General features: G+C 34.3%; 1 protein-coding gene across 4 annotated transcripts in view; it reads right to left on the bottom strand.

Moving 5' to 3' along the window:
• MYO5A (myosin VA) overlaps window positions 1-25,347 on the bottom strand; it is a 232,828-nt gene that overhangs the window by 72,178 nt on the left and 135,303 nt on the right. For all 4 annotated transcript variants that reach the window (XM_074234660.1, XM_074234661.1, XM_074234662.1 and 1 more), the window contains exons 14-22: window positions 25,046-25,129; window positions 17,910-18,071; window positions 14,100-14,197; window positions 13,151-13,237; window positions 12,950-13,058; window positions 9,497-9,708; window positions 7,910-8,066; window positions 5,151-5,390; window positions 2,263-2,511 (exon numbers count right to left, since the gene is read on the bottom strand). In XM_074234660.1, the coding sequence (XP_074090761.1) occupies window positions 2,263-2,511; window positions 5,151-5,390; window positions 7,910-8,066; window positions 9,497-9,708; window positions 12,950-13,058; window positions 13,151-13,237; window positions 14,100-14,197; window positions 17,910-18,071; window positions 25,046-25,129 (1,398 nt within the window). The remainder of the gene's footprint in view (window positions 1-2,262; window positions 2,512-5,150; window positions 5,391-7,909; window positions 8,067-9,496; window positions 9,709-12,949; window positions 13,059-13,150; window positions 13,238-14,099; window positions 14,198-17,909; window positions 18,072-25,045; window positions 25,130-25,347) is intronic.

The following is a 25,347-nucleotide window of genomic DNA, read 5'->3' as shown; positions in this document are numbered from 1 at the left end:
AATCTCAAACTGAATATCCTGTAGATATGTAAAACTCATTCTGTCCAAAACAGAACGAGTTATCCCCCATCCTCCTGTTACTATTAAAGGTATCACCAGATTCATAAAGATAACATATTCATAACTTCAGTGTCATCTTCAACTCCTTTCTCTCTAGCTTATCCCATATATCCAATAGGTTGTAATTTTTATCATTACATTACGACATTAGCCACCTAAATTCAGGATTTCATTACCTATCACTTCTAACAACTCTCCGTAGCTCAAATCTCTCTATATTCTAATCCATCCTTATCTCAACATCATCTCCTACTAATCTATCCATCTGCCCCATTAAAGGATAAGGTGACCATTATTATGGACAGTAGTGATCTGCCCTCAGTCCCAATCCCACCTCTCTCTCCAGGATGGTGTCACTTTTTTTTTTAGATTTTTTTTCAAGGCAATGGAGTTAAGTGGCTTGCCCAAGGCCACACAGCTGGGTAATTATTAAATGTCTGAGGTCGGATTTGAACCAGGTACTCTTGACTCCAAGGCTGGTGCTTTATCCACTGTGCCACCTAGCTCCCCCAATGGTACTACTTTTAATGCCCTCACTCTTCCTTATTTTATCCTCTTCTTATCTACTAATTCCTTTCCCTGCTGCTTAAAAATATACCCAGATCTCCCCCAAAAAATTTAAAAATCTTTTTTCAAAAAAATTCTTCAACTTGATCCTACCATTCCTTCGAAATATCATCCTATATCCTTTCTCCCTTTAACATCCAAATTTCTGGGGGAGGGGGGGGAATATCCAAGTCACCTCCACTTTCTCAATTCCCAATCATTTTTCAACCCCTTGTAATCTGAGTTCCATATTGCTCTTCCAAGTTAACCAACAACCTCTTTAATGCCAAATCCCAATGATTTTTTTTCTCAGTCTTCATCCTTCCTGAGCCCTCTGGCATTGTTGCCCACTCACTTCTGGATACCTTCCCCTCTCTGGGGTTTATGTGATAATGTAATTGATGATGTTCAATAACTAGTACAAAAAGATTCTAATTAAGATTTTGTCAGCAATAGTCATAAGAAAGACATAATAATTGTTCATGTCAGCTGTCCCTTTTTTTTACTTTTAAGAAGTAAAAATAATTGGGAATTTGAAATATGTCATTTCCTTAGTTTTCCATTCATTTTAAAAAGGGCCTTTATAGACTTTTAAACATTACTTCTGACATCCTACAAGAAAATCCCATAAGAAATACTATCCAGGGGCGGCTAGGTGGCGCAGTGGATAAAGCACCGGCCCTGGAGTCAGGAGTACCTGGGTTCAAATCTGGTCTCAGACACTTAATAATTACCTAGCTGTGTGGCCTTGGGCAAGCCACTTAACCCTGTTTGCCTTGCAAAAACCAAAAAAAAAAAAAAAAAAAAAAAAAAAAGAGAGAAACACTATCCAGCTCTAGAGTTTTAACATTCATCTTTATTTATAAAAGCAATGGAAGTACCTTCAAAAGTTAAACCAAAAATCATGCTTAGGCACTTTTTTTTTCTAGTTTCCTAGAGTTTTGTACTCAATGATGGAAACCAACTGCTCTTTTATCAGTCAGATTCCTTCTTCATTTGGGGTAAGAGCAATTTCCCTCTCTCAGCCCTTTTTTCCCATCCCACCCACCCTCCCTCCTTAACCCCCCTCGGTTGCACTACAGAAATATTGTTGAGTCTACAAATAATTTGCAGTGATGCACATAATTTCATGGCTCAACATTAATGTTCATAGCCTTTTTTTTATGTTTAGCTTTGAACTCTTAGCATCAGTCATGCCTAGTTTTAATTTGATTTGCAGATCTCAGTACAAGATTCTATTAGTATTCCTCTTGTATAAGTCATGAGTTTTTGCTGGGTATTGACAATAAAATTCAGCCTGCTTTGCTGAAAGGTTCTTAAGCATCTTAATCTAAATGTAGGGACAAGCTCTGTTATATTGAATTCCATTCCAACTAGGAGATTATTAAAGAGATTTAGACCTAGTACTAAGTTAATAATTTTCATCCAAAGATACCTGTACCTGTCTCTACTATATTATTCAAAAATTCTACTAAATGTCAAAAACTATTCATAATGTGACAAATGCCTAGAAAATACTAATAAAAGGTACAGAACCAATAAGATTTTTATTTATACTTGGACAACAATGTGGAACAATATGGATTAAAGTGGAACAAACCAAAATCAATGTCCTTTGTAGGGAGTGGTAGTTGTAGGTGGGAAGTCAGTTCTTACCTGCTCTGTTTCTTTTTTGTACTTGTCTGCCCACTCCTCAATTGTTTTTTTCTCTGACTGAGTTCGTTCCAAGTCTTTCCGAAGCTTGGCAAGTTCTTCCTGGAGACTGAGGACACGACTGGTGGCAATCTTTGCTTCCTCCTCACTAAGGTGAAGGCGACTCAGATCATTACGTAGTTTCTCAGTTTCTGAGTTATATGTCCCCTCCAGGGTGGTCAGCTTTTCAAGTAGGGATTTATACTCTTTGTTCTTTGCATCAGTAGCAGCAAAAATAAATGAGTAAAAAACAGATAGAAGGACAGGAAAAAAAGAGGGAGAGAGAGAGTAGGAAAAAGAGAGAAAAAGAAAGAAAATAAGATAACACATCAATTACTTGATCAGAAAGTCAATTTTCACAATTATTAAAGGAAGTAGTTAGTATGTTTTCTCCCAACTCAACACCACCATGAATGTCTATCAAAGCAAATATTTTCTGATCATTGTTTTACTTTGCTCCCCAAGAATTCATGTATTCCATTAATAAGACTGAACCTTACACTTGCTAATAACTTATTCTGCAATTGTTCCTAGGTAGTTTTAATTTTTCCTTCAATTAAACCTACATTCCTCAAAAGAAAATATCAAACCTTCAGTTTCACTCAGAAAACATTTATCTATACTGGTGTTCTATACATAGTGTCTAATAGCTTCATTCATGTCTTTGCAATTAAAATATACTAATTAAAGAATTTTAATTTAAATAATTTTGACATTTTCATAGTGAACTAGATATGCATCTTTCCACTTTGAAAGTTAAGGAATAAGATTTAAAATGATGCAATATTAACCTTTATGTATAGCTTAACCCTAATTCTTCCTCTACGAAAAATGTTTTTCTTCCCACCCATGAAAACAATTGAGCCCATAGAAACTTTATAAACATTTGACGATTGGATGAATTAATGAGAAAATGTACACAAATTGATTTTAGGGAAGAATGTGAAAAAGAAAGTACTGCTAAAGTAAAACCAAAAAGTTTGTAGTATGAATGAAGAGATAGGGAAGGAACCTTCTACCTGATCTTCTAAAAGGTAAAGCCAAATCAAAAATGTCTAAATATGACTATAATAAATTCATATGTTTTTCTCTGCCTTCTGTGACACATCTAAAAAGAGGAAGGAACTAAAATGTGCCTGATAGTTAAAGTAAATTGTTTATGATAACTAGTCAGTTACCATAGCAACCAGCAACCTATAGAAGAGGTGTTACTGAGTGCTATTAGCATTGATTACTAGTTAACACTAAATCTGTTCCCATTACTATCACCTCTCATTTTCTCTTCTGCTCTTTTCCTTCTTTCCTTTCCTATGTTCTTTATTTGTGTTGTCTCTTTTATGCTCTGGTTTCAGTCCCATGCTGGGCTGGGACACCCAAGAGCCCTGCTCTTCCCCTTTAATGGCACTCTAGACCAAAAAGACCTCCTGGGGATTGCTGCTATTGCTATTGCTATTGGTCTTGGGCTGCCTCTACCCCAACTGTTAACACAATCCAATGGTGTCATCTGGGAGGAGGTAAATAATGAGAGAGTTTTGGAGGGGGGGAGGGTGGAGAAGATGGCAAAGAAAGTAGTTGTTCTAGCATAGACTGAGAAAAAAAAGAAAGCTAAATCTCCTTTACTTTGAATGTAACCATTTCCCAGATTTCCAAATCTAACACTCAAGGTAATCAAAGAAACTTTTATCCCATGAAATGCCCAGTATGCCTAGGCAAGCAAGAAACTGTTGATAGTAAAATGGCAATTACTGATTCCTGGAAGGGAGAGTGAGGTGGGCGGGGGGGGGGGGGGGGGGGGGGGGGAGGTGGGAAGGAGAACCCTTAAATTCATCCTGTGCAAAAAAGCAAAATACCCACTCCCCCATCCCCACCTCTATAATGAAAAATTACTCTGGACCCTAGTGTGTTCATGATCTGTATTTCTATGAAAAGCCACTATTGAAGAGGGAGAATAAGTAAATAAATGGTAGCTCAAATAGTACTTAAAAGACAAGACTAGTGGGAACAAGAGAAGAAAAAAACCCAAAGCAGGTTAATTTTTTTTTTTGGGGGGGGTTCTGGAACTGAACATTTCCCCACAATGTAGGAGCTGTTGCAGTACCCTAAGAATAAGCTTCAGTTCTAACTTAGTGAAACCTGCAGGAAAATCTAGTCCAAGAGATCTCTCAGCATTTCTAGACACACAGTGACATTCAGTCTTTTTCTTCCTGTATTCTCCAAATCATTGGTTAGTAGCATCATCAATTTGGGCAAATGAGAGATTCAAAAATAACAGCTATGATGCTAGTTGAGTAAGAGACAGCAAAAGAAAACACATAAGGCTAAAGACAACACTGGTGTCACAGATATGGAGCAAGAATAGATTGTAGAATCCAGCTAATCTAGCTCAACTCAGTTTATAGATGAAGCTTAGAGTTAAGTGAATTGCTCAAGTACATCTAAGCAGCAAGCAGCAGAGTTGAGATTCAAAACTATATCCACTGACAACAAATCCGAATTTCTTTCTTCTGAAGAGAAAGAAAATAGAAGCTGAAGCTTTATCAAGGTTTAGCAGAAGTAGTAATGGCAATGACATCCTCAGTGTGAGGAAGCCTTGTTCAAAGATTCTCTTCATCCAGATTCTCCTCAACCTAGTGTCAGAAGAAAGTAGCTACATTTGCTTAAATTTTCCTCAGGACCTACCACTATATCTCAATGGTATTCCAAAATGTTCAAACTCTGACAAACCCGATTCAATTCAATTTCCTGTCTCTGTTACTAATTAGCTATGTGATCTTTGTCAAGTTAAAGATCCTTTTCTGACATTGTAACTTTTTTCTTCATATCAAGGTCAAGCAGAAGTGACATGTACCTACCTGTTCATCAACTTTGCGCTGCAGCTGCATAATCTTGTTTTCCATACCAATGTGCAGTTTCTTATAGCGTTCAACAGAGCGAGCCTCAATCTTCAACTTCTTCAGTTCTCTTTTGGCCATCATTCGTCGGAAACAACACTGCAGGTAGACAATGGCCTTTAGGCACCTTTTGTAGTGCAGCCGAGCCAACCAGCCACGCACCTGCTTCTGGATGATGATGGCCTTATGTTCATGGAGGATCTGAAAAAGAAAATAAATATTAAGCAATACCATACCCCAGGTAAACAGAGACTAAGTTTAAGATAAAGTTCAAAACCAAAAATTAGGCTAGAAAAATGAGTAAACAACAACAATAAAAAAAAAAAAACTTGACCACAAAAAAGCTACTATGGTGGCAGGGAAGGCCAAAGCATAACAGAAGACAATGATCTAAAAATAACAAAGACTCAATGAAAATGCTAATTGGGCCCAACTAGAACAAGAATTCCTGGACAAAATTTTAAAAAGCTCTAAGAATGGGAGAGGGGAAAAAATGAGAAAAGAAATGAGAGTAATATAGGAAAATTTTGAAAAGAAAATTAAAAGCTTGGTAAAAGAGCTACAGAAAAATAATGAAGAAGAGTTTTAAGAAACAGGATTGGTCTAACTGGTCTAAAAGTTCACTGAACATTAAAAAGCAAAACTGGTTAAATGGAAAAGAGGCATAAAAGCTCACTAAAAAAATTCCTTGAAAACTAGAATTGGTTAAGTTATTATAGTTAATCACTCCATGAAATATCAAGAAACAATAAAACAAAGAATGGAAAAAATAGAAGAACATGTTAATAACTCATCAGAGTAACAACTGACCTAAAAAACATATTCTGGAGATAATTTAAGAATTAATGAACTATCCAAAAGCCATGATCAAAGAAAGAACCTAGACATCATATTTCAAGAAAATTATACAGGAAAATGTCATGATATCTTAGATTAGGAAAAAATGAAAAAATTCACCAATCACCTTCTGAAAGAGATCAAGAAGGCAGATTCAAGTTGGCACTGGTTAGAAGCAAAATAGATTTCTGAGGAAGGACAAAATAAAAAGAAGAGGCAGGGCATGGGGGGGGAGATAGAAGAAAATAGGATGAAGAGGAAATACACTTAGTAATATTAACTGTTAATGTGGTTGGGATAAGCTCACCCACAAAACAGAAAAGAATAGCAGAACAGATCAAGAACCAGAAGTCAACAATATGTTTGTTGTTTATGAGACATATGTGAAGTAAAAAGGCATACACAAGAGTTAAAATATAGAGCAAAAGAAGAATTAGACCTAATTAAAAAAATAATCAGAAAACTATATTTTGCTAAAAGGTTCCAAAGACAATGAAGTAATACAAAAAAAAGGTCTCATTTCTCAAATAAATTGAGAATTGTGTCAAATTTATAAAAATAAGAGCCATTCCCCAATTGATAAATGGTTGAAGAATATGAACAGGCAGTTTTCAGATGAAGAAATCAAAACTATCTATAAACATATGAAAAAATGCTCTAAGTCACAAATGATTAGAGAAATGAATTAGCTCTTTTGATGCTGATAAAGAATTGGAAATTAAAGGGATGTTTATTAACTGGAGAATAGCTGAACAGGTTGTGCCACATAATTGTGATAGAATACTATTTTCTTTAAGAAATAATGAGAGATTTAGGAAAAAATATAGGAAGACATATAAGAAATGATGCAAAAGGAAGCTAGAACTAGGAAATCATTGTACACAGCAGAAGCAAAGTGGTAATGATGATTAATTGTGAAAGACTTTACTATTCTTATCAACACAATGATCTAATAAAATTCCAAAGAACTCATGATGAAAAAATGCTATCCAATTCCAGAGAGAGAAGAGGTGAACTCTAAAAGCAAGCTGAAGTACAATTTTCTAACTTTTATTTATTTTTCTTGATTTTTAAAATGTGATCAAAATGGAATTTTTTTGCATGATTTCACATGTAAAATCACTATCACTTTGCCTTGGTGGGGAGGGAGGAGGAAGGAAAAGAATTTGAAACTCAAAATTCAAAAAGAATGCTAAAAATAATGAAGTTTAAAAATTCAAAATGAAAAATTATCCTAAATATTTCTAAGTAGTAAGATCATGTAAAAAATTAACCTTTTTAAAAAGCAACTTTACTTTTGATTCAGTTTCATAACTTTTTGGTGTCAGTTTTCAATCATATGAACTCACTGTGATTTACACTGTTGTTATATGAGGTATTAAAAGCCTCTTACTAAATATAAGTTTTATAAAAGAACTGTGCACTTATCTTACCAGCAAGCAAGTATGAGGAAACGATAACTAAATTCAAGGAGTGATTTTATATATCACTTCCCTAAACTTAAAATTAAAATGTATTTGGTTATTTTGTCTCTTCTTACTTGAAATTAAATTATTCAATCAGTATGTTTAAGGTAAAAAAACACCCATCTGTTAGACTATATGCCTATCATGCAAAAGATACTTTTGTGTTCATTTTCTAGAATAGGGAAAAAAAGATGTCAAATTTTTCTATCTACTTTTTAAAAATACATGTTAAATCTACATAAGATTAGATACTTAAATTTTTATTTTGGTGTTCATGTCTAAAAGTATACCTTCAATGGGTAAAGATAATGTCTGCAATATACCTTCTGTTATTTCATATGGTGCATATAATTCTGTGGACATTTAATAATTCAATAATTACAGGAATGATCAAGAAGTTTGAATAAAGTTGCTTACCTTACGGTATCTATTCCTAGCCATGTAGCCACGTAAGTAAGACTGTATAACAATGGTGGCTGCTCGTCTAATTTGGTACTTCTTTTTGACCACATACATTCGCCAGTATTTCTGAATGATAGTGGCTGCATTGGTTCTGCGCAGAAACTTGGCGTAGCTATTCAAAGTAAGCAATAATGGAATGCCAATAATTAGAAATATTTAAACATTCATATCATGCAGCCTCTCATAAATGTAAGGAGATATTCCTGACCTGTACATATGTACATATATAAGTATATGTGTGTATAAATACATAAAATTCTGGAATCATAGGATCAGATATTCAGAGTGGAAAGGCAGATCCCCATCTAATCCAACTCTTTTGTTTTACAATTAAGAGAACTAAGACCCAGAGAAGTGTCTTGTCTAAAAAGATTAGTAGCACAATTAATGTTTAAATCAGGGTTCTCTGGGTCCAAATTCAGAGTTCTTTCTTCTATAGTATAAACAATATGCAAATTAACTAGATGTAATCTAGTCAGTCTTTAATATACATTGATATACCACTCTTATTTTATTTTATTTGTTATATGGTCACAAAAAATGTTCACTAATCATCTCGTATATAAATTCATCTGTAGTTTTTATTTTCCCTTAAGGAATATCTAATCTAGAATCTCATTGACAGACATATATATATATATATATATATATATATATATATATATATATATAGATATATATATATATAGATATATCTATATATATATATATATACACACACACACACACACACACACATATATATATAGTTCACTTTTTCAAGTTCACCTCACTTATCCAAAATACACTTCAATAGAATCATTGCTAACTTGGCCATGATAATATATTTGTAACTTTTTTTTACCCACACTTGGTTTCTTTGGTTTCTTTAAGAAGAGACAGGAGATAAGCAATTTTAAGTAGTCCAGATTATGAAAATCCACAAAGCACCTGTGGGAAATGGTCCTACAGTTTTATGAGTTTTTGCATTCTAAATTACATTTTTGTATGAAAATATTTCATGGCATGAGGCTATTCTTCATAATCTGTTCATGTGAAAACAAGATATTGAATGTAGTATCTTTTCAATGCATTCAGTTTCAAAAGGATGGATAGTGAGTGCCTTCTATTTCACTTTTACAAAGTAAAAGTGAATTGGGAAAGATGAATACTAACTATGCAACTATTGCTGAATTTAATACAAACAAGAATAAGAATGGTTATTAGTTTACATTTAAAATACTCAGTGTTCATCCAATAAACATGAATTGGGTATCTACTCTATACAAAATGCATGTTATGGATATGTTCTTTAAGATATGAAAAGCAGATGATAGAGTTAAGTGTATGAAAAAATTTTCATGACTTTCAATTTTATTCATTGGCTTATACTGCTTTGTAGCAGTCATTTTAAGAGAGATAAGCTGCTTTATACAAAGGACATGATTAATCTCCTGGAAAACAAATTCCCAAGTACAGCACAGGAAAGAGAAAGAGGCTGATGGCCTTCTCTGAATGCCCCCCTTAGGAGATTCTAAAATCAGATGGTGTGATTCTGCTTACCATCTCGCCTGGTAGCCTCGAACATATCTTTGAATAGTAATAGCCGCCTTCCTCATACGCAAATATTTCTTTCGCAGCAACCAGCCCCGAATTGTCTTCTGAATGCGGATACAGGCAGCCCTCAACTTGTCTGCCCTTATTTTTTCCAAATAAGCTACTTGACCAGCTCGGAAAAATATCTTGGTCTTACCAAACTGGTATTTATCTTTATCCTATTTTCAGAGAAAAATGATTATTCAGAATCAAAGTTAATGGTCATAAATAATTAAAACAGAAAGGGAAACAAAGATTGTCTAAAAGCAGAATCAGTAAAGAGGTGAAACTACATCTAACAGCAATTAACTAATGGAGCCAAATTTTGAACCTAGGCACTTCAGGACAAAATTTCTAGGATTAGTGAAGTTGCAGAAATGGAAGGGATTTTAAGGACAAATACTTTCCAGAGGTCTTCTACCTGAGAATATAATTTGAGGTCAAAACTTTCTTTTGGGATTTGGGGTAGATTTTTGCTAGCTTGTTTATATTTTAAACATCTCAGAGAAATGGAGATGTTGATATTTTCTTTGATTGATTCATGCTGTAAATGTCTGTATTCCAGGTGAAAGCTGAGGGGACAAAAACACCAAGGATAAGATAAGTCTAAAGTACACAAAATTAGAGAAAATTAGCTTTTCTTTAAAATCATTATTTTTTGTTTCAACTATAGTGTTATTGAGGTCTTTTTTAAATTTTAAATAAATTAAATTTAAAAGAGGAAAAATTCAAGATCTTCTAACAAGTTCAAAGTCATTTTTAGAAAATGAAGGTCAATACAGCACCTAGGTCTTTAGAGTTAAGAGATCTGCACTTTTAATTTCAAAACTAAGGAAACTAAGGGCATTGATCAATTACAGCTTGGCCAAGGTCTGACAATTAAGACATGGAGAAGGAGGCGGCAGGATTTAAATCATATTCTTTAGGTTCCAAACCCACTGCTCCATATGATCTATTCCTCTATGAACAATAGGTACGCCCTTACTTCTGAGTGTGCAGATACTCTATGCTAGGCCAAGAAGTGAAGTGTGTGTGAGGTGAACCATTCAATGAAAAAGCAGTCTAAAATGCACTCACATGATCCAAATTCCTAATAGGACACAGAAAAGATAGACAATTATTCACTGACATAAGGATAGTATACAGAAGAAAAAAAAAATCAGAAAGTTTCACCTTAATCAGGACCTTATGACTTTATCATGTATTTTTAGATTAACATAAGTGTATACAATGATTTTCCAAGGTTAAAATGTGAGCTCCTTGAGGGCAGGGACTGTTTTCTTCTTGGCCTGTTGCATTGTTTCTAGTCTATAGTAGTTGCTTATTGAATGCTTGTAGATTTTAATTTCTACAGAAACACATAAAGTCAGTATACAATCCTCTAGAGGTTGGAATGGAATACAAATAAGAGGGGAAGGAGATTTTTGGTTTCTCTTTGCATCTGGTATATATAGTAAATAAATACATGTTAGATTAAAACAAACAAAAACTAGAATGCTTCTCCTTCCCTCTCCCTTCTCTGACCACTATCCTAAACCAATCCCTAGGGGCCTTCTTTCTTCTCTCAGAGGTTCTATGCATTAGAATCAAACTATAACTCAATATGTATGCCACTTACCTCAGCAAAACTCCTCTGTATAAATTCTTAGAGGAAATACTGAATCATGGATAGAGAGTTGAACTCGGAATAAGGAAAACCTAGATTCAAATCCTGCCTCTAATACAAGCTACATGATCATGAGTAAGTCATGTGACCTGAGTCTCAGTTTCCTTATTTGTAAATGGGGATCATAATATCTGTAGAATCACTGACTGGTTCTAAAACTGAAATTATAGGATATGTATAAAAGCATTACCACTCCTACCTTGAAGTCCCAACAAAACTGGGTCTAGGGTCACACATTGCCTCTTTTCCCATCCTATCTTTAACCTCAGTACCAAGACTCATTAAGCAAGTAGAATATAACAAGTAACAGAAATAGGAAGGATTTTTGCCTTATAGGCAAATAGAAATACTAAGTGTTTTCATTTTCCCTGCATGCTCAACTCACATTAACATTTCCTATCCAAGTAACTGTGAGAAAGAGAACTAAGTTGTATCTCTACCTGGAGACAATTTTACATTGAGTTAAAGATAATAATTACAATGAGCACAAAATGAAACAATATTCTAAATAAATATTCAAAATGAACTAAAATGAAATTCTAATAAAAAACAGAATGCAACTCAAAAAAAGTAAAAATTATTCCAGATTCATCCTTCATAGAAACTTCCAAAGTCAACAAGATACAGTGCTAGTTGCTAGACTATAAAGACAGAAAAAATACAAGTATTTGCTCAAGGAGCTTAGATTTTACTGTAGCAGAAAGCATATATTGTTGTTATTGTTGTTTAAAAGGTAGAGGGATGAAGAACCAACAATCAGGGGAACCATGAGGAGCTTTCTCCAGGAAGTGGCCCTCCAACCACACTTGGAAGGGAACTGGTGACGATATGCAGCAGAGGGGAGGAGGGAAAATATTCCAGATTTGGAAGGTCATTTGCAAAAAGACATGGAGTAAAAAAAAAAAAAAAGGTAATGTCACTCACAAGGGAACAAGAGCAAATAGAACATTCTGTCTGGGATATAAAATTCATGCAACCTTGATTATTTAAAGAAGACAAATTTCTGGATTTCAAGGCCTTGACTGATTTCATCTCTCATTATATCTTATAATCTTATGTCTCCTCTAAGGAAACCTTCATTTTAGTCTAACTATTCACTGAACCAAGAACATGCCCTATGCTTTCTTACTTCAAAACCTTTCCACTTGGGGATAATTCCCTTTATTCCTGCCCCACAATCCAGATCTTATAATGCATGCCCTCTTTTTTTTGCCCTAAATTCTACCTACCCTCTTCTCTCATAGATGTGTGTGTGTGTGTGTATGTGTGTGTATATATATATATATTTACCTTAACTAGTTTTAAGCCCCTGTAAAGGCTTGCCTTAAGCCCTACTAAGTGCAAGATTTCTTGTTATCTCCCAAGTATCAATCATGGTGTCTTAAAGAAGAAAATAATTAAGCATTTATTATTGTTGGTTTTCCAAAAAAAGGATAAGGTGAAAATCATTTGGTCAAAAATTACTAATTTCCAGTTTCTATTTCAGTTTTAGGCCACTTAACACTTAAGAACTCTGATCAATCTTTCCTACCATCATTGAACACTAAAAAACACTTTGGTCTGCCTGTATCCTCAAGCAATTATCTCAATCAGCTGTCATTCTTTAAATCTAATTTTACATTATTCAGCCTAGTTTTCTTTCCCCCCACCAAAAGTTTTGGATGAAAGCTCCTAATGGCCTTAAACAATCAAAATCAAATGGATTCTTAAGGCAAAAATCTGTCAATCAAAAGGTCAATACAAAGGTCTCCTACCAGTATCAGTTTCTCTAATACATTTTTGCATGTCTGCTTCCTGTCACTAAGAACATCTTTTTGCTTCATCAACACACGATAACGACTAAAAAATTCTTGATATGTCCATCTGCCAAAAGAAATCAACAAAAGCTTAGTTAAATACTTGGGAATAGTTCCCATTTAAAACAAAATCTCTGACTTAAGAGATACCTGTCCTACCTGGAAGGGAATCCTGCTGCACTAATTCGGATGGTTTCTAAGACGCCACATGCCCTCAACTGCTGTACAGCCCTTTTTTCATCAAACCTACAGGTAAAAATGCAAAATTATTAATATGCAAGAATCAAGTGTAGCCAACCACAAATGTGAACTATAGCTAAAATTTGCTTCCCATTATTTTGCTCTATCAGAGCTTTAAAACTATGATACTATGAAAGAAGGGGGAAAAAAGGAAAAAAAATGATTCTAAAGGAATAGGAGGAGTAGTAAAAGAAAAATGTGAAAGTAGGTTAATGATTAATCGTGAGAAAATGAACATACAAAGATTACAATCAGATTTGTGCCAAAGTACACCTAACCATAAAGCAGGATAGTATCTCTAAGTGTCTCATTCCTATAGTACTTAAAGTACTATATATAGAATCTATATATTCTAAGATTATATACTCTAGTTCCTGGAGTACTTAAACTTGAAATTTTTAATTTTCTTTAGGTTACTACCTGCCACTTTCCCCTCTCGTCCTCATTTATTTAAATCTATAATAATAATAATAATAATATAATAATAAAGTAGTGGTGGTGGTAGTAGTAGTAATGGAGATAGTAATAATAATACCAATAGTATTTTTAGAAGGCTTTAATATTTACAAAGCACTTTACATGCTATTTCATTTGGTGATCCTTACAACAATTTAGGAAATAAGTATTGCTGTGATCTCCATTTTACATATGAAGAAATAGACTAACAGAATCTAACTGACTTGATCAGGATCCATAAATATCTGAGGCTAAATTTGAACTCAGGTCTTTCTAACTCCAAGTCCAAAGCTTCACCCATTGTGGGTACTACCATGGTAGCTTCTTTTCCAAGTGACTTGTTACTCATTGACTTCTTTCCCAGGGTCATTAAATATACTTTTCTCAACTGAGAAGTTAAAAATGAACTTACGTAAATGGAAACTTGAAGTCATTTGGTTTAATACAGCGCACATAATGGGGAGTTGTTGCATTGAGAGTCTCCATCAGCAAATGAAGAGAGTTTCTGAACTACATGAAAAAAAAATGAGAAAAAGGGAAACAAAGGTATAAGCAAGGGATAGATTAGCTTCAAGATCATATTATCTTATTCACAGGACTTTTTTTATACTGTACCAAAAAAATAAAGTAGGAATGAAACCAGTGAAAGAAAATCAGATTTCAATAGACTATCTCATTTTCAAAGTGCATGCTTTCCATTTGATTAGAAATTTTTTCATATTAGTGGACGTGATTAGAGTTTTACAATACATGAAGGAAAGAAATCTCTGAGTGAGGCAGAACAACCACTGTTATGGCATTTATAGACATAATAAACAAGGCTTAGAGAGTTTTAAGGATTATATCCAAAGTCAAATGAGTTAGAATTCAAATCTAAATCAGATTTTCAAGAGTGGATTCCTTTCTACTACATCAATGTGCCTCTTCCTATGCCCTAAGTACAAAACATAATAGTACCTTATCATCCTGACTTCTTAAATTCAGAAAGATATTGCTAAAAGCTATTGAAAGCAACAGCAATTTAAATTTGAGAACCTGTAGATTTAATTTGGAAAACACAAATCCTTGCTTTCCCTTCTTCAATTCATATAGTTTGATATAAAGTGATACTTAAGTATTATATACATAAAATCTGGACTGAAATTATAGTTCAGTTTTGAGGTTTTCCTCAAAATGAAATTTTTTTTGCCTAAAAAGTATTGAAAAACTTTGTTATTATGTAAGAAGCAGGAGTGGCTAGATGGAGCAGTGGATAGAGCACCAGCCTTGGAGTCAGGAGTACCTGGGTTCAAATCTGACCTCAGATACTTAATAATTATCTAGCTGTGTGGCCTTGGGCAAGTCACTTAACCCCATTTGCCTTGCAAAAATCTAAAAAAAAAAAAAAAGCAGCTAGGTTCAGTGAAAAGAGCATGGGATCTGAAGTCAGGAAGCTATGAAATCAAATCCAGGCTTACATACTTACTAGTTGTATGACTCTAAGCAAATCACTTAATCCCCTTTTGCCTCACTTCTTTATCTACAAAATGGGAATACACTAGATAAAGAAATGACAAAGTACTACAATATCTTTGCCAAGAAAACCTATGAACAAAGTTAATATGACTGAATGAGTGAACAACAATTTAAGAGGTAGTAAGGTACAGTGGAATGAGAAATTACTCTAGAGTCAAAGGTATGGTTTTAAATGCTCTCTTGGACTCATATTATGTGTGTAAGCTTAGATAAAACATCCCTAGGAATCAGTTTCCTCATCTGAAAAATGCAGTAGAGGGTCACTTCCAACTCCAAATCTACACTCCTATGATCTGAGTATATGTGGGGTGTATGATATGGGTGGGTTTAAATGTGTGTGGGAGTATATGTGATATGTGGGGTGTATGATATAGATTGGTGTATGTGTGTGTGGAGGGGTAAGGTACAGGATGATTTCTTCCATGTGGGAAACTCCAGGTACAGACATACCCTCCACTCTCCACAAACTGATGAAGCAATCATTTGTATTTTAAATCTGAGACAGTTGCCTAGGACAAGGAGAGTTTTTAGACATACATCCAGGAAAACCTAGATTTTCCTAATGTCAAGGCTGACTTTCAATTAATTATGCCATTCTGTCTTCCTCTTTCCCTCTCTCTGTCTTTGTCTCTCTGTCTCTCTCTCTGAAAGTTTTCCAAGATTTAAAATTGGAAAAGACCTCAGACACCATCTAGCCCAGATACCTCATTTTCAGATAAGGAAATGAGGCTTCTCCTGAACACTAACATTATTAAATTCCAGGGACATGAAATAGAAAGCATAGAATTATCTCACTTGTGGAACTCGTTTTTCATCATCCTGATCTGGCAGAATCCCAATTTATTAAGATTAAGAGGAGTGGACCAGATGGTAACTTATTATCAAAATGGACATCGCTGGAGGGGGGCAAAGGAACATTCTAAGCTTCTCTTTTTCCTAAAAAGATGTTACTTAGGGCAGTTACGTAGAGCAAAAATGCATTCCTTGGGGGGGGCAGCTAGGTGGTGCAGTGTATAGAGCACTGGCCTTGGAGTCAGGAGTAGCTGAGTTCAAATCTAGTCTCAGACACTTAATAATTACCTAGCTGTGTGGCCTTGAGCAAGCCACTTAACCCTATTGTCTTGCAAAAAAAAAAAAGTTACTTATCAATACTGATATTTTGTGAATGCTATTTTCAAATACTGTTTTTAGATTATTCTTCAGGCCCTGAGGCAAAATGATTACAAAGGGAAAAATATTCCTAACAAAAATATCCCCACCCCACTTCTTAGGTAGAGTTGGATAGAGCTTAGCATAAAGGATTAAGCAGGAAGTGGTTATTCTCCTAGAAGTTTATCCTAGTGGCTATAGAAGGTTAGGCCATGACCATAAAGATGTTTTCACACCCTGGATAAAGATCAGATGTGTCTCTCTTGTATCTACCAATAACCAAATCTCAACAAATACAGTATCCATGACTAGAAACAATAGAGACTAAAACTTGACTTTGAGATTCTTATAAAATTTAAGTCAAAGGGAAGCAAAGACAAATAGGGATTTGCTCTGTCTCAGGTCCTTAGGGAAAGGAATTGGGAAATTTGCCTTATTTATTCATTCATTCAGCAATTATTTATTTAATCTCTATCACATTCATTAGAAGGTAGGACACTAAGAAACACAGAAGACAAAGTTTTTGACTTTCAATAGCTTAGACTCTTGTGTAATGAGAGTGTATATGAAACAGAAAAAAAGTAAAATTAATCTAGTACAAAATCAAAGGTCTGTTGGAGTTGAGAATGATCAGATCTTTTCTGGTTGAACTTAATCAAAGAATGATTCATAAAAAAAAATATGGGGGGGAGGGGGTTACAGCCAGAGCTAGGCTTTGAAAAATTTATAGGATTAGGGTTAGTAGAATGTGTTTTTTAGAAAAATTTTATTTATTTTGAATTTTACAATTTTTCCCAATTCTTTTTTATTTTTATTTTTTTAGATTTTTCAAGGCAATGGGGTTAAGTGGCTTGCCCAAGGCCACAAAGCTAGGTAATTATTAAGTGTCTGAGGCCAGATTTGAACTCAGGTACTCCTGACTCCAAGGCCAGTGCTCTATCCACTGCACCACCTAGCAGCCCCAGTTTTCCTCAATTCTTGGGGTTAAGTGGCTTGCCCAAGGCCACAAAGCTAGGTAATTATTAAGTGTCTGAGGCCAGATTTGAACTCAGGTACTCCTGACTCCAAGGCCAGTGCTCTATCCACTGCACCACCTAGCAGCCCCAGTTTTCCTCAATTCTTGGGGTTAAGTGGCTTGCCCAAGGCCACACAGCTAGGTAATTATTAAGTGTCTGAGGCCAGATTTGAACTCAGGTACTCCTGACTCCAAGGCCAGTGCTCTATCCACTGAACCACCTAGCAGCCCCAGTTTTCTTCAATTCTTGCTTCTCTCCCCACACCACCCCTACAGAAGGCATTTTGTTAGTCTTTACTTTGTTGAGGAAAATAAATATTAAATCCTATTCAATTTAAGAAGCAATTTTAAAGCACTTATTGTGTGTCAGGTGGCACACTATATATCAGGGATTAAAAAACACAGGGATACACACACACACACACACACACACACACACACACACACACACACACAAACAATGATCTAATGGGTTAAACTGAGAAGAAACAAGGAAAGTTTACAACATAATTGGGGTAAAGAAAGGAAGAAGATAACTCTCACCTGGTGACCCACAGTTTTCTTATGCTCTTTTGTTGACTGGCCTGGTCTAACCTTGGTTGGCTTTATAGGGGTCCTGGAGAGTGGGGTTCGCCCAGAAGGAGTGGCTGAAGAGGGACTAATGGCTTTTTCATCATCTTGAAATAATTCTGGTAGCATCTTAAACTATGTCACAAAGAGAAAAATATTAAAACTGGAATAATACCATAAACCTAGCAAAAAAAAAACCCCTACAAAGTAACCTAGAAAAATGCTTTCAGAATCAAACTCCATGAACAATATATGATTCAATGACAAAAGAGTAGAGAATCTAAAGAATAAAACAAAAGATATGGAATAAAAATTGTGCTTTTCTACAACCTAGATTTGATCATTGAATTCAAGAAAATCCTTTTTAAAATTTTTTATTGATATCTTTTGCTTTGATGTCACCCATATTTTTGAATATACCCCTTCTTCATACATTACATAATGAGCCATTCCTTGTAGTGAAGAAAAAAAGACATATCAACTGAGTGATACTGTATATGATATTCTGCATCCCTAATCTAACTAAACACCATCTCTGCAAAGGAGAGAGAGCTAACATTTTATCAACTCTTCTCCACGACAAGATTTGAAAGTAAATTTATTCTTTCTATTTACATTAGTGACATTAGATATACTGATTTCCTGCTTTGGCGTAATTCATTATGAATCAGTTCTTATAAAAATTCCCATAAGAAATTGCTGGCCTAATGTTTGATTATGTAAGATAAACTTTCATCTTAATACTGCAGTTTAACAGGAATTTAACTTGCAATTTAACAAGAAATTTTTATTACAGGTTAAATTAAAATTTGAAGTATTGGAGAGAATATGCAATTTAGCTAAGTCATAATACCAATGCCTTCATGAACATGACAGGAAGAAGATATGCATAACAGAGCCAAATAAATAAGAAAGGGGTCATTTATATAGTTATTTGAAGCTTGTAAAGTATTTTTTGTTCATAATTGTATTTGATTCTAAAATACTCCTGTGAGATAAGCTCTTTTTTGTCCTTCAAGGCTCAGTTTAAGAAGGGAAATTCAAGATAGAAGAGTATCAGGAAACAGAAAAGCAAGCACCTCTCCACTGCCACTTTTTCCAAAAAACTCCTCCAAACAGATCTAGAAAATGCAATAGACTGAATCTTGAAGGGAAAATTCAATAAAAAATAATAGTGAGTAATTTTTCTAGTTCAAATTGGCATAGGGACAGAGTTCCATGAACCATGGATTTTGGCCAAGAAACCAAACTGTAAGAAACACTCCATTAGAATATTTAACCACTAATAGCAACACTGTGTGATGAGCAACTATGCCTTAGCTCCTCTCAGCAGTTCAGTGATCAAGGACAATTTTAAAGGACTTGTGATGGAAAATGTCATCCTTGTCCAGAGAAAAAACTATGGAGTCTTAATGTAGATCAAAACATACTATTTTCATGGTTTTTCCCCTTTAGTTCTGATTCTTCTTTCACAACATGACTAATATGGAAATATATCACAACATGATTGTACATGTATAACCTTTATCAGATTACTTGCTGTAGTGGGGAGGGTGGTATAAAAACTTGCAAAAAAGGATAAAGTTTGAAAACTATTGGGGTAGCTAGGTGGCACAATGGATAGAGCACTGGCCCTGGAGTCAGTAGGACCTAGTTCAAACACTGAATAATTACCTAGTTGTGTGACCTTGGGCAAGTCACTTAACCCCATTGCCTTGCAAAAAAGAAAAAAGAATACTATCTTTGCATACAATTGAAAAAATCAAAATAATATAAAGAAATGGAAAAGAAACACTCCATTATAGGGAGGACTGGACAAAGCGCCAAGAAGAACTCCCAGACCCATACTAGGGCACTGTGTACAGTTGGGAACCACCTAGTTCAGTCATCACTGATGTTCTCTTGGTCATCTTTTCTTATAATAACGTCTGGGATTTATTTTGTGATTTTGTTATTTTCCCCTTTTCCCACCAGATTTTTTGAAATACTACGAGTTCTTAAAACTTAGTTGTCTAAAATAGTCAAAGACTATGCAAAGGCAATTTACAGATGAGGAGATCAAATCAATCCATAGTCATAAGAAAAATTGCTCTAAATCATTAATTATTAGAGAAATGCAAATTAAAGTTTCTCTGAGGTACCATCTCACACCTCTCAGACTGGCCAATATGACCAGAAAGGATAATGATCATTGTTGGAAGGGTTGTGGGAAATCTAGGACACTATTACACTGTTGGTAGAGCTGTGAACTCATCCAGCCTTTCTGGAGAGAAATTTGGAACTATGCCCAAAGGGCAACAAAAATGAGCATACCCTTTGACCCAGCAATACCATTACTGGGTCTATACCCTGAAGAGATGATAAAAAAGGGTAAAAATATCAATTGTACAAAAATATTTATAGCAGCCCTGTTTGTGGTGGCAAAGAATTGGAAATCAAGTAAATGTCCTTCAACAGGGGAATGGCTTAGCCAACTGTGGTATATGTATATGTCATGGAACACTATTGTTTTATTAGAAACCAGGAGGGACGGGATTTCAGGGAAGCTTGGAGGGATTTGCATAGCTGATGCTGAGTGAGATGAGTAGAACCAGAAAAACACCGTACACCCTAACAGCAACATGGGGGTGATATTCAACCTTGAAGGTCCCGTTCATTCCATCAGTGCAACAATCAGGAACAATTTTGGGCTGTCTGAAAAGCAGAGTGCCATCTATATCCAGATAAAAAGCTGTGGAGTTTGAACAAAGTTCAAGGACTATTCCCTTTAATTCAGAAAAAAAAAACTTATTGTCATCAGAACTTGTTATCTCTTAGACTTTTTGTCTCTTCCTTAAGGATATGATTTCTCTCATCACACTCAATTTGGATCAATGTAAACATGGAAACAAAGTAAAGACTGACAGATTGCTTTCAGTGGGGGGGGGAGTAAGATGGGGGAAAATTGTAAAACTCAAATAATATCTTTAATAAAAATAAAAAACTTAGTTGTCTACAGCACAGATCTTTTTTTTAATAAACCATAATTAGTTTTGTCAACTCATTTTCCATTTTGATTTTCTTTAGTGCCATTCTAACCTTTTCACGCAGCATATCTGAGACTATAGTATCCAAATGTGAAGACTTTATTATCCTTGTTGATGAAAAGAGTTTGTTGTGATTACCTTAACAGATTTCTACTTTTTAAAAAAATTTTTTTAGGTTCTTTTTTTTTTGCAAGGTAAATGGGGTTAAGTGGCTTGCCCAAGGCCACACAGCTAGGTAATTACTAAGTGTCTGAGCCTGGATTTAAACCCAGGTACTCCTGACTCCAGGGCCGGTGCTTTATCCACTGTGCCACCTAGCCGCCCTACTTTTTTATTTATTGTTCTCCTGAAAGTTTCTTGAAGATGTTCAAGTTTCCTTAAAACCTATTTCTCACTATTTTATTAAGTTACACTGCTCATATTCTTCCAGCATGAATCTTTGGAAACAAGTTTATATTCTAAATTAGTGTTGTACTTGGCTGCCATTTAATTGTGAATGGGAATAAAGAGGAGCATGCAGTTGGTTTACTGTGCCTTCACAAAAATTAACCATGGATTAGAATATAGAAACCGTAGAGTCAAAAAAGCAAAACTATATTAGGTGGTTCTTGTCCTCATCAAAATGCAATAAAAATTTCATTCAATAAAAGGCCTTTGAAACACAGATTAAAAATTAATTGGGGGGGGGGCAGCTAGGTGGCACAGTGGATAGAGTAGTGGTCCTGAAGTCCAGAGGACTTGAGTTCAAATATAACCGCAGACACTTAATAATACCTAGTTATGTGACTCTGGGCAAGTTAAAACCCTATTGGCTTGCAAATAAAAAAAATTAATTGGAAACTAAATAAGTGGGTCAAAGAAAAAATAATAAAATCAACAATTTCATCAATATGAGACTATACACCATATCACTAAAAGCCTACTTCATTACAAAAAAAAAAAAAGAGTGGGGCAGCTAGGTGGCTCAGTGGACAGAGTGCCAGCACTGGAGTCAGGAGTACCTGAGTTCAAATCCGGCCTCAGACACTTGATAATTACCTAGCTGTGTGGCCTTGAGCAAGGCACTTAACCCCATTTGCCTTGCAAAAAGAAAAAAAAAAAAGAGCAGATCAAGTAATTGGGCATGCAAATAAAAAAAAATCTAGGAAAAATAGCAAATTAAGCCTCCCCATGAAAAGCCAAACTAAAAATACTGAAAATCAAAGAGATAAACAAAACTGAAAGTGAAAAAAAAATCACTGAACTAATAAAATTAGGAGGCAGTATTTTTTAATGAAATAGATTAAGTCATCAAATGCATGATTAAAAAAGCAAAAGAAGAAATTCAAATTATCAGTACAAAAAAAGTGAATTCATAACCAACAAAGAAATCAAAGCAATAACTAGGTGTTATTTTGACCGGATATATGCTAATAAAGCTTAAAAATGAAATGGATGTTTATTTTCAAAAATATAAATTTCCTGGATTAAAAAAACAGAATACTTAAATAATCCTATCATAGAAAAAGATATTTAAGTCATAAAGAAGTTCCCTAAGGAGTTAAAAAAAAAAAAACAGAATTAGATTTAAAAATTCTACCAAACATTTAAAGAATAATTAATTCCACAACTATATATAGTTGGAAAATTAGGTAAAGAAGCTCTATTATATCCTTCAATGACACAAATATGTTCTTGCTATGTAAACAAGCAAGAGTCAAAGCAGATGAAAAACTGTAGACCAATTTCCCTGATGAATATCAATGACAAACTTTAAATAAAATTCTACCAAGGAAATTACAGAAATATATCTCACTATGACTAGAATGAATTCATACTAGGAGTGCAGGACATATTCAATCCTAGGAGAACTATAAGCATAATTGACCATATCCAGATGAAGAAAAATTTGTGACAAAATAGAACACCCATTTCTATTTAAAAAAAAAAAAGCAAGACAGCATAGAAATCAATGGAACTTTCCTGAAGATGTAAAATTCATTCCAAGAGAAATCAGAACATGAGTAAGGATATTCATTATCACTATTTCTATTCAATATTTACTAGAAATGTTAACTACAGAAGAGATCTAGAATGGAAAGAGAGAGAAAGAGAAAAAGAGAGAAAGAAAAGAAAGAGAAAGGAATAAATAAATGCATAATCTGCTTTTAAAATACACATACACACACACACACACACACACACACACACACACAAACACACATAGAGTACAGAGCAAAAATTATAGAAGAAAGGGGCTATTGAAAACCAGGAACACTAAAACACTGATGAAGCTGTCAATTGTTCCAGCCATTCTGGAAAGCAATTCAGAATTAAGTTTTTTAAAACTGGCAAAAATTTCTAAACTCTTAAACCTGGAGAATCCATTTCTAGGCATTTACACCAAAGACTGAAAGAAGAAAGCAATTGAGAAATAGCTTTTTTAAGATATGATACAATAATGTATTAGAATATTATTACTACATTGTAAGAAATGATGAAGAATTCAGAAAAGGATGAGAAGACATATGAACCCATACATAGTAAAGTAAATGGAATCAATTACTATAACACTCTAAATGTAAAATTCCCCCAAATCCCAAAATTGAACCCATTGTAATTCTAATGACCAATCTTAGCCCTGAAGAAGATAAGAGAAAATGTACCTATGTTCTTATTTTGCAAAGTGGAACTCTAAGCTGATATGTTAGTTTTACAATAAATAGTTTCTTTTTTTTTTTTAAAACTCTTTGTCATAAGGGATGGTTCTTTGGGGAGATGATAAGGAGGTATATCTGGAGATTAAGATAATGTAAACATTAAATATATTCAAAAACAGCATAAATATCCTGCCTATCTGTGTTACAGAACAAGAATTCATACCCTTTGACTGTTTTTATAATAAGACTCTTAAAACATGCCAAGCCTTAATAAGAAGCTTTGCATGAAGTAAACCTTCCATGGAAGCAAAAGACAATTTGAAATATATTATTTTTTCTTAGAGTGACTGACAAAAAGAGATGACTAATGATTATAATTGATTCATTAGCATTCATGATTACTTTCTGATGCAAAAGTTCATCAAGAAACTTAGGAAGACAATCATCTGTGTTTAGGGAATTAAGAGCTTGGAAATTTTCTACCTAAGTAAAATTACCTTAAAAAATATCATCTGCAAAAAAAAAAAATACTATTGCAAATTTGTAGTTTCATCACAAATCCTAAAACTATGGTTATTTATAATTAAAACCTAATTAACAGAGAATTAAAACAATTTTTGCATCATAATTTTTTTTTAATTAAGTTTATAAACTGTGCTGCCTGGGAATCAAGAGGATAGGAAAAAGGAAGTGTGATTTTCTCCCCCCACAAAATTCCTTTAGAATCACAATTTCACTTTTACTGTGCCTGAGTTTTGAATTTAGCATTGTGAACTTAAATGATCCAGTCTGAAAACAAGAATCAATATTTCCAAAGCCAATGAAAACCAAAGTTTTTGTTCCAAGAGCAATATCTAAATTTGCATATGACACTCTACTAAAGCCAATTTTCTAAAAAGTAATCTTAGAATAAGAAAATGATAATAGAATACTGCAGGCAGCCTTGATTACCATTTCTCAACTGGTTGTCTACAAAGTATCCAAATAATTTTCACACATTTGAAATTCCCATTTGGGTGCATGGCTTTGGATTTCTCTATTTTACCACCTATAACCTCAATTATCCTGCAAAATAACAACAGACTGAGTATTCACATCTGATCAGTACCCTCTATCCCCAGAAACTCCGGTTGGAAGGCAGATCAGGGAGCTCCTCTCAAAACCTCTACTGAAGAAAGTTTATCTTTCATTTACCAGTGACTGTACTCTTGGATTTTTCCATCAAGTCCCAGCCTTAGGTACCTTCCCTTCTTTCACCCCATAGCCTTATTCAACTTTCTTTTGTCATGTAGTCTTCTCCCATTAGAATGTAATCTCTCTGAGAGCAAGGAGTGGCTTTCTTCCCCTTATTTGCATTACAAGTAGCTGGAAAAGCTCCTAGCACATTATAATTTGACCATATTGATTATTTGTATGGCCAGGGGAAAATATTTTCCATGGTTACCTTGCTTGATTTAAGAACTTTAATTTGTTCTTCAAATACTGTGTCCTTATTCTTCTCCAAGAAGCCTTCACACTGGTATTCAACCTGCAAACATATGGGAAAAATTTCAATATTTAACCAAACTCTCCAAAAACAACAGAAGAGGCTTTTGAGTTATCTACTGCATGAAACATGTCTTCTGAAACATGCCCACTCTGTAATAGGGTACTATATTAGGAATGTTTCATTTAATCAAAACTATTGCTCTTTTAAAAATGGAATTATAAGATGCAAGCATATTAAAATTATAGAAAAATTCACCA

Source organism: Macrotis lagotis, chromosome 4 (assembly GCF_037893015.1).
Source record: "Macrotis lagotis isolate mMagLag1 chromosome 4, bilby.v1.9.chrom.fasta, whole genome shotgun sequence".
Classification (NCBI taxonomy): Eukaryota; Metazoa; Chordata; class Mammalia; order Peramelemorphia; family Peramelidae; genus Macrotis; species Macrotis lagotis.
Note: the sequence above shows the minus strand (reverse complement) of the source record. Positions and strands in the feature narration are given on the sequence as shown.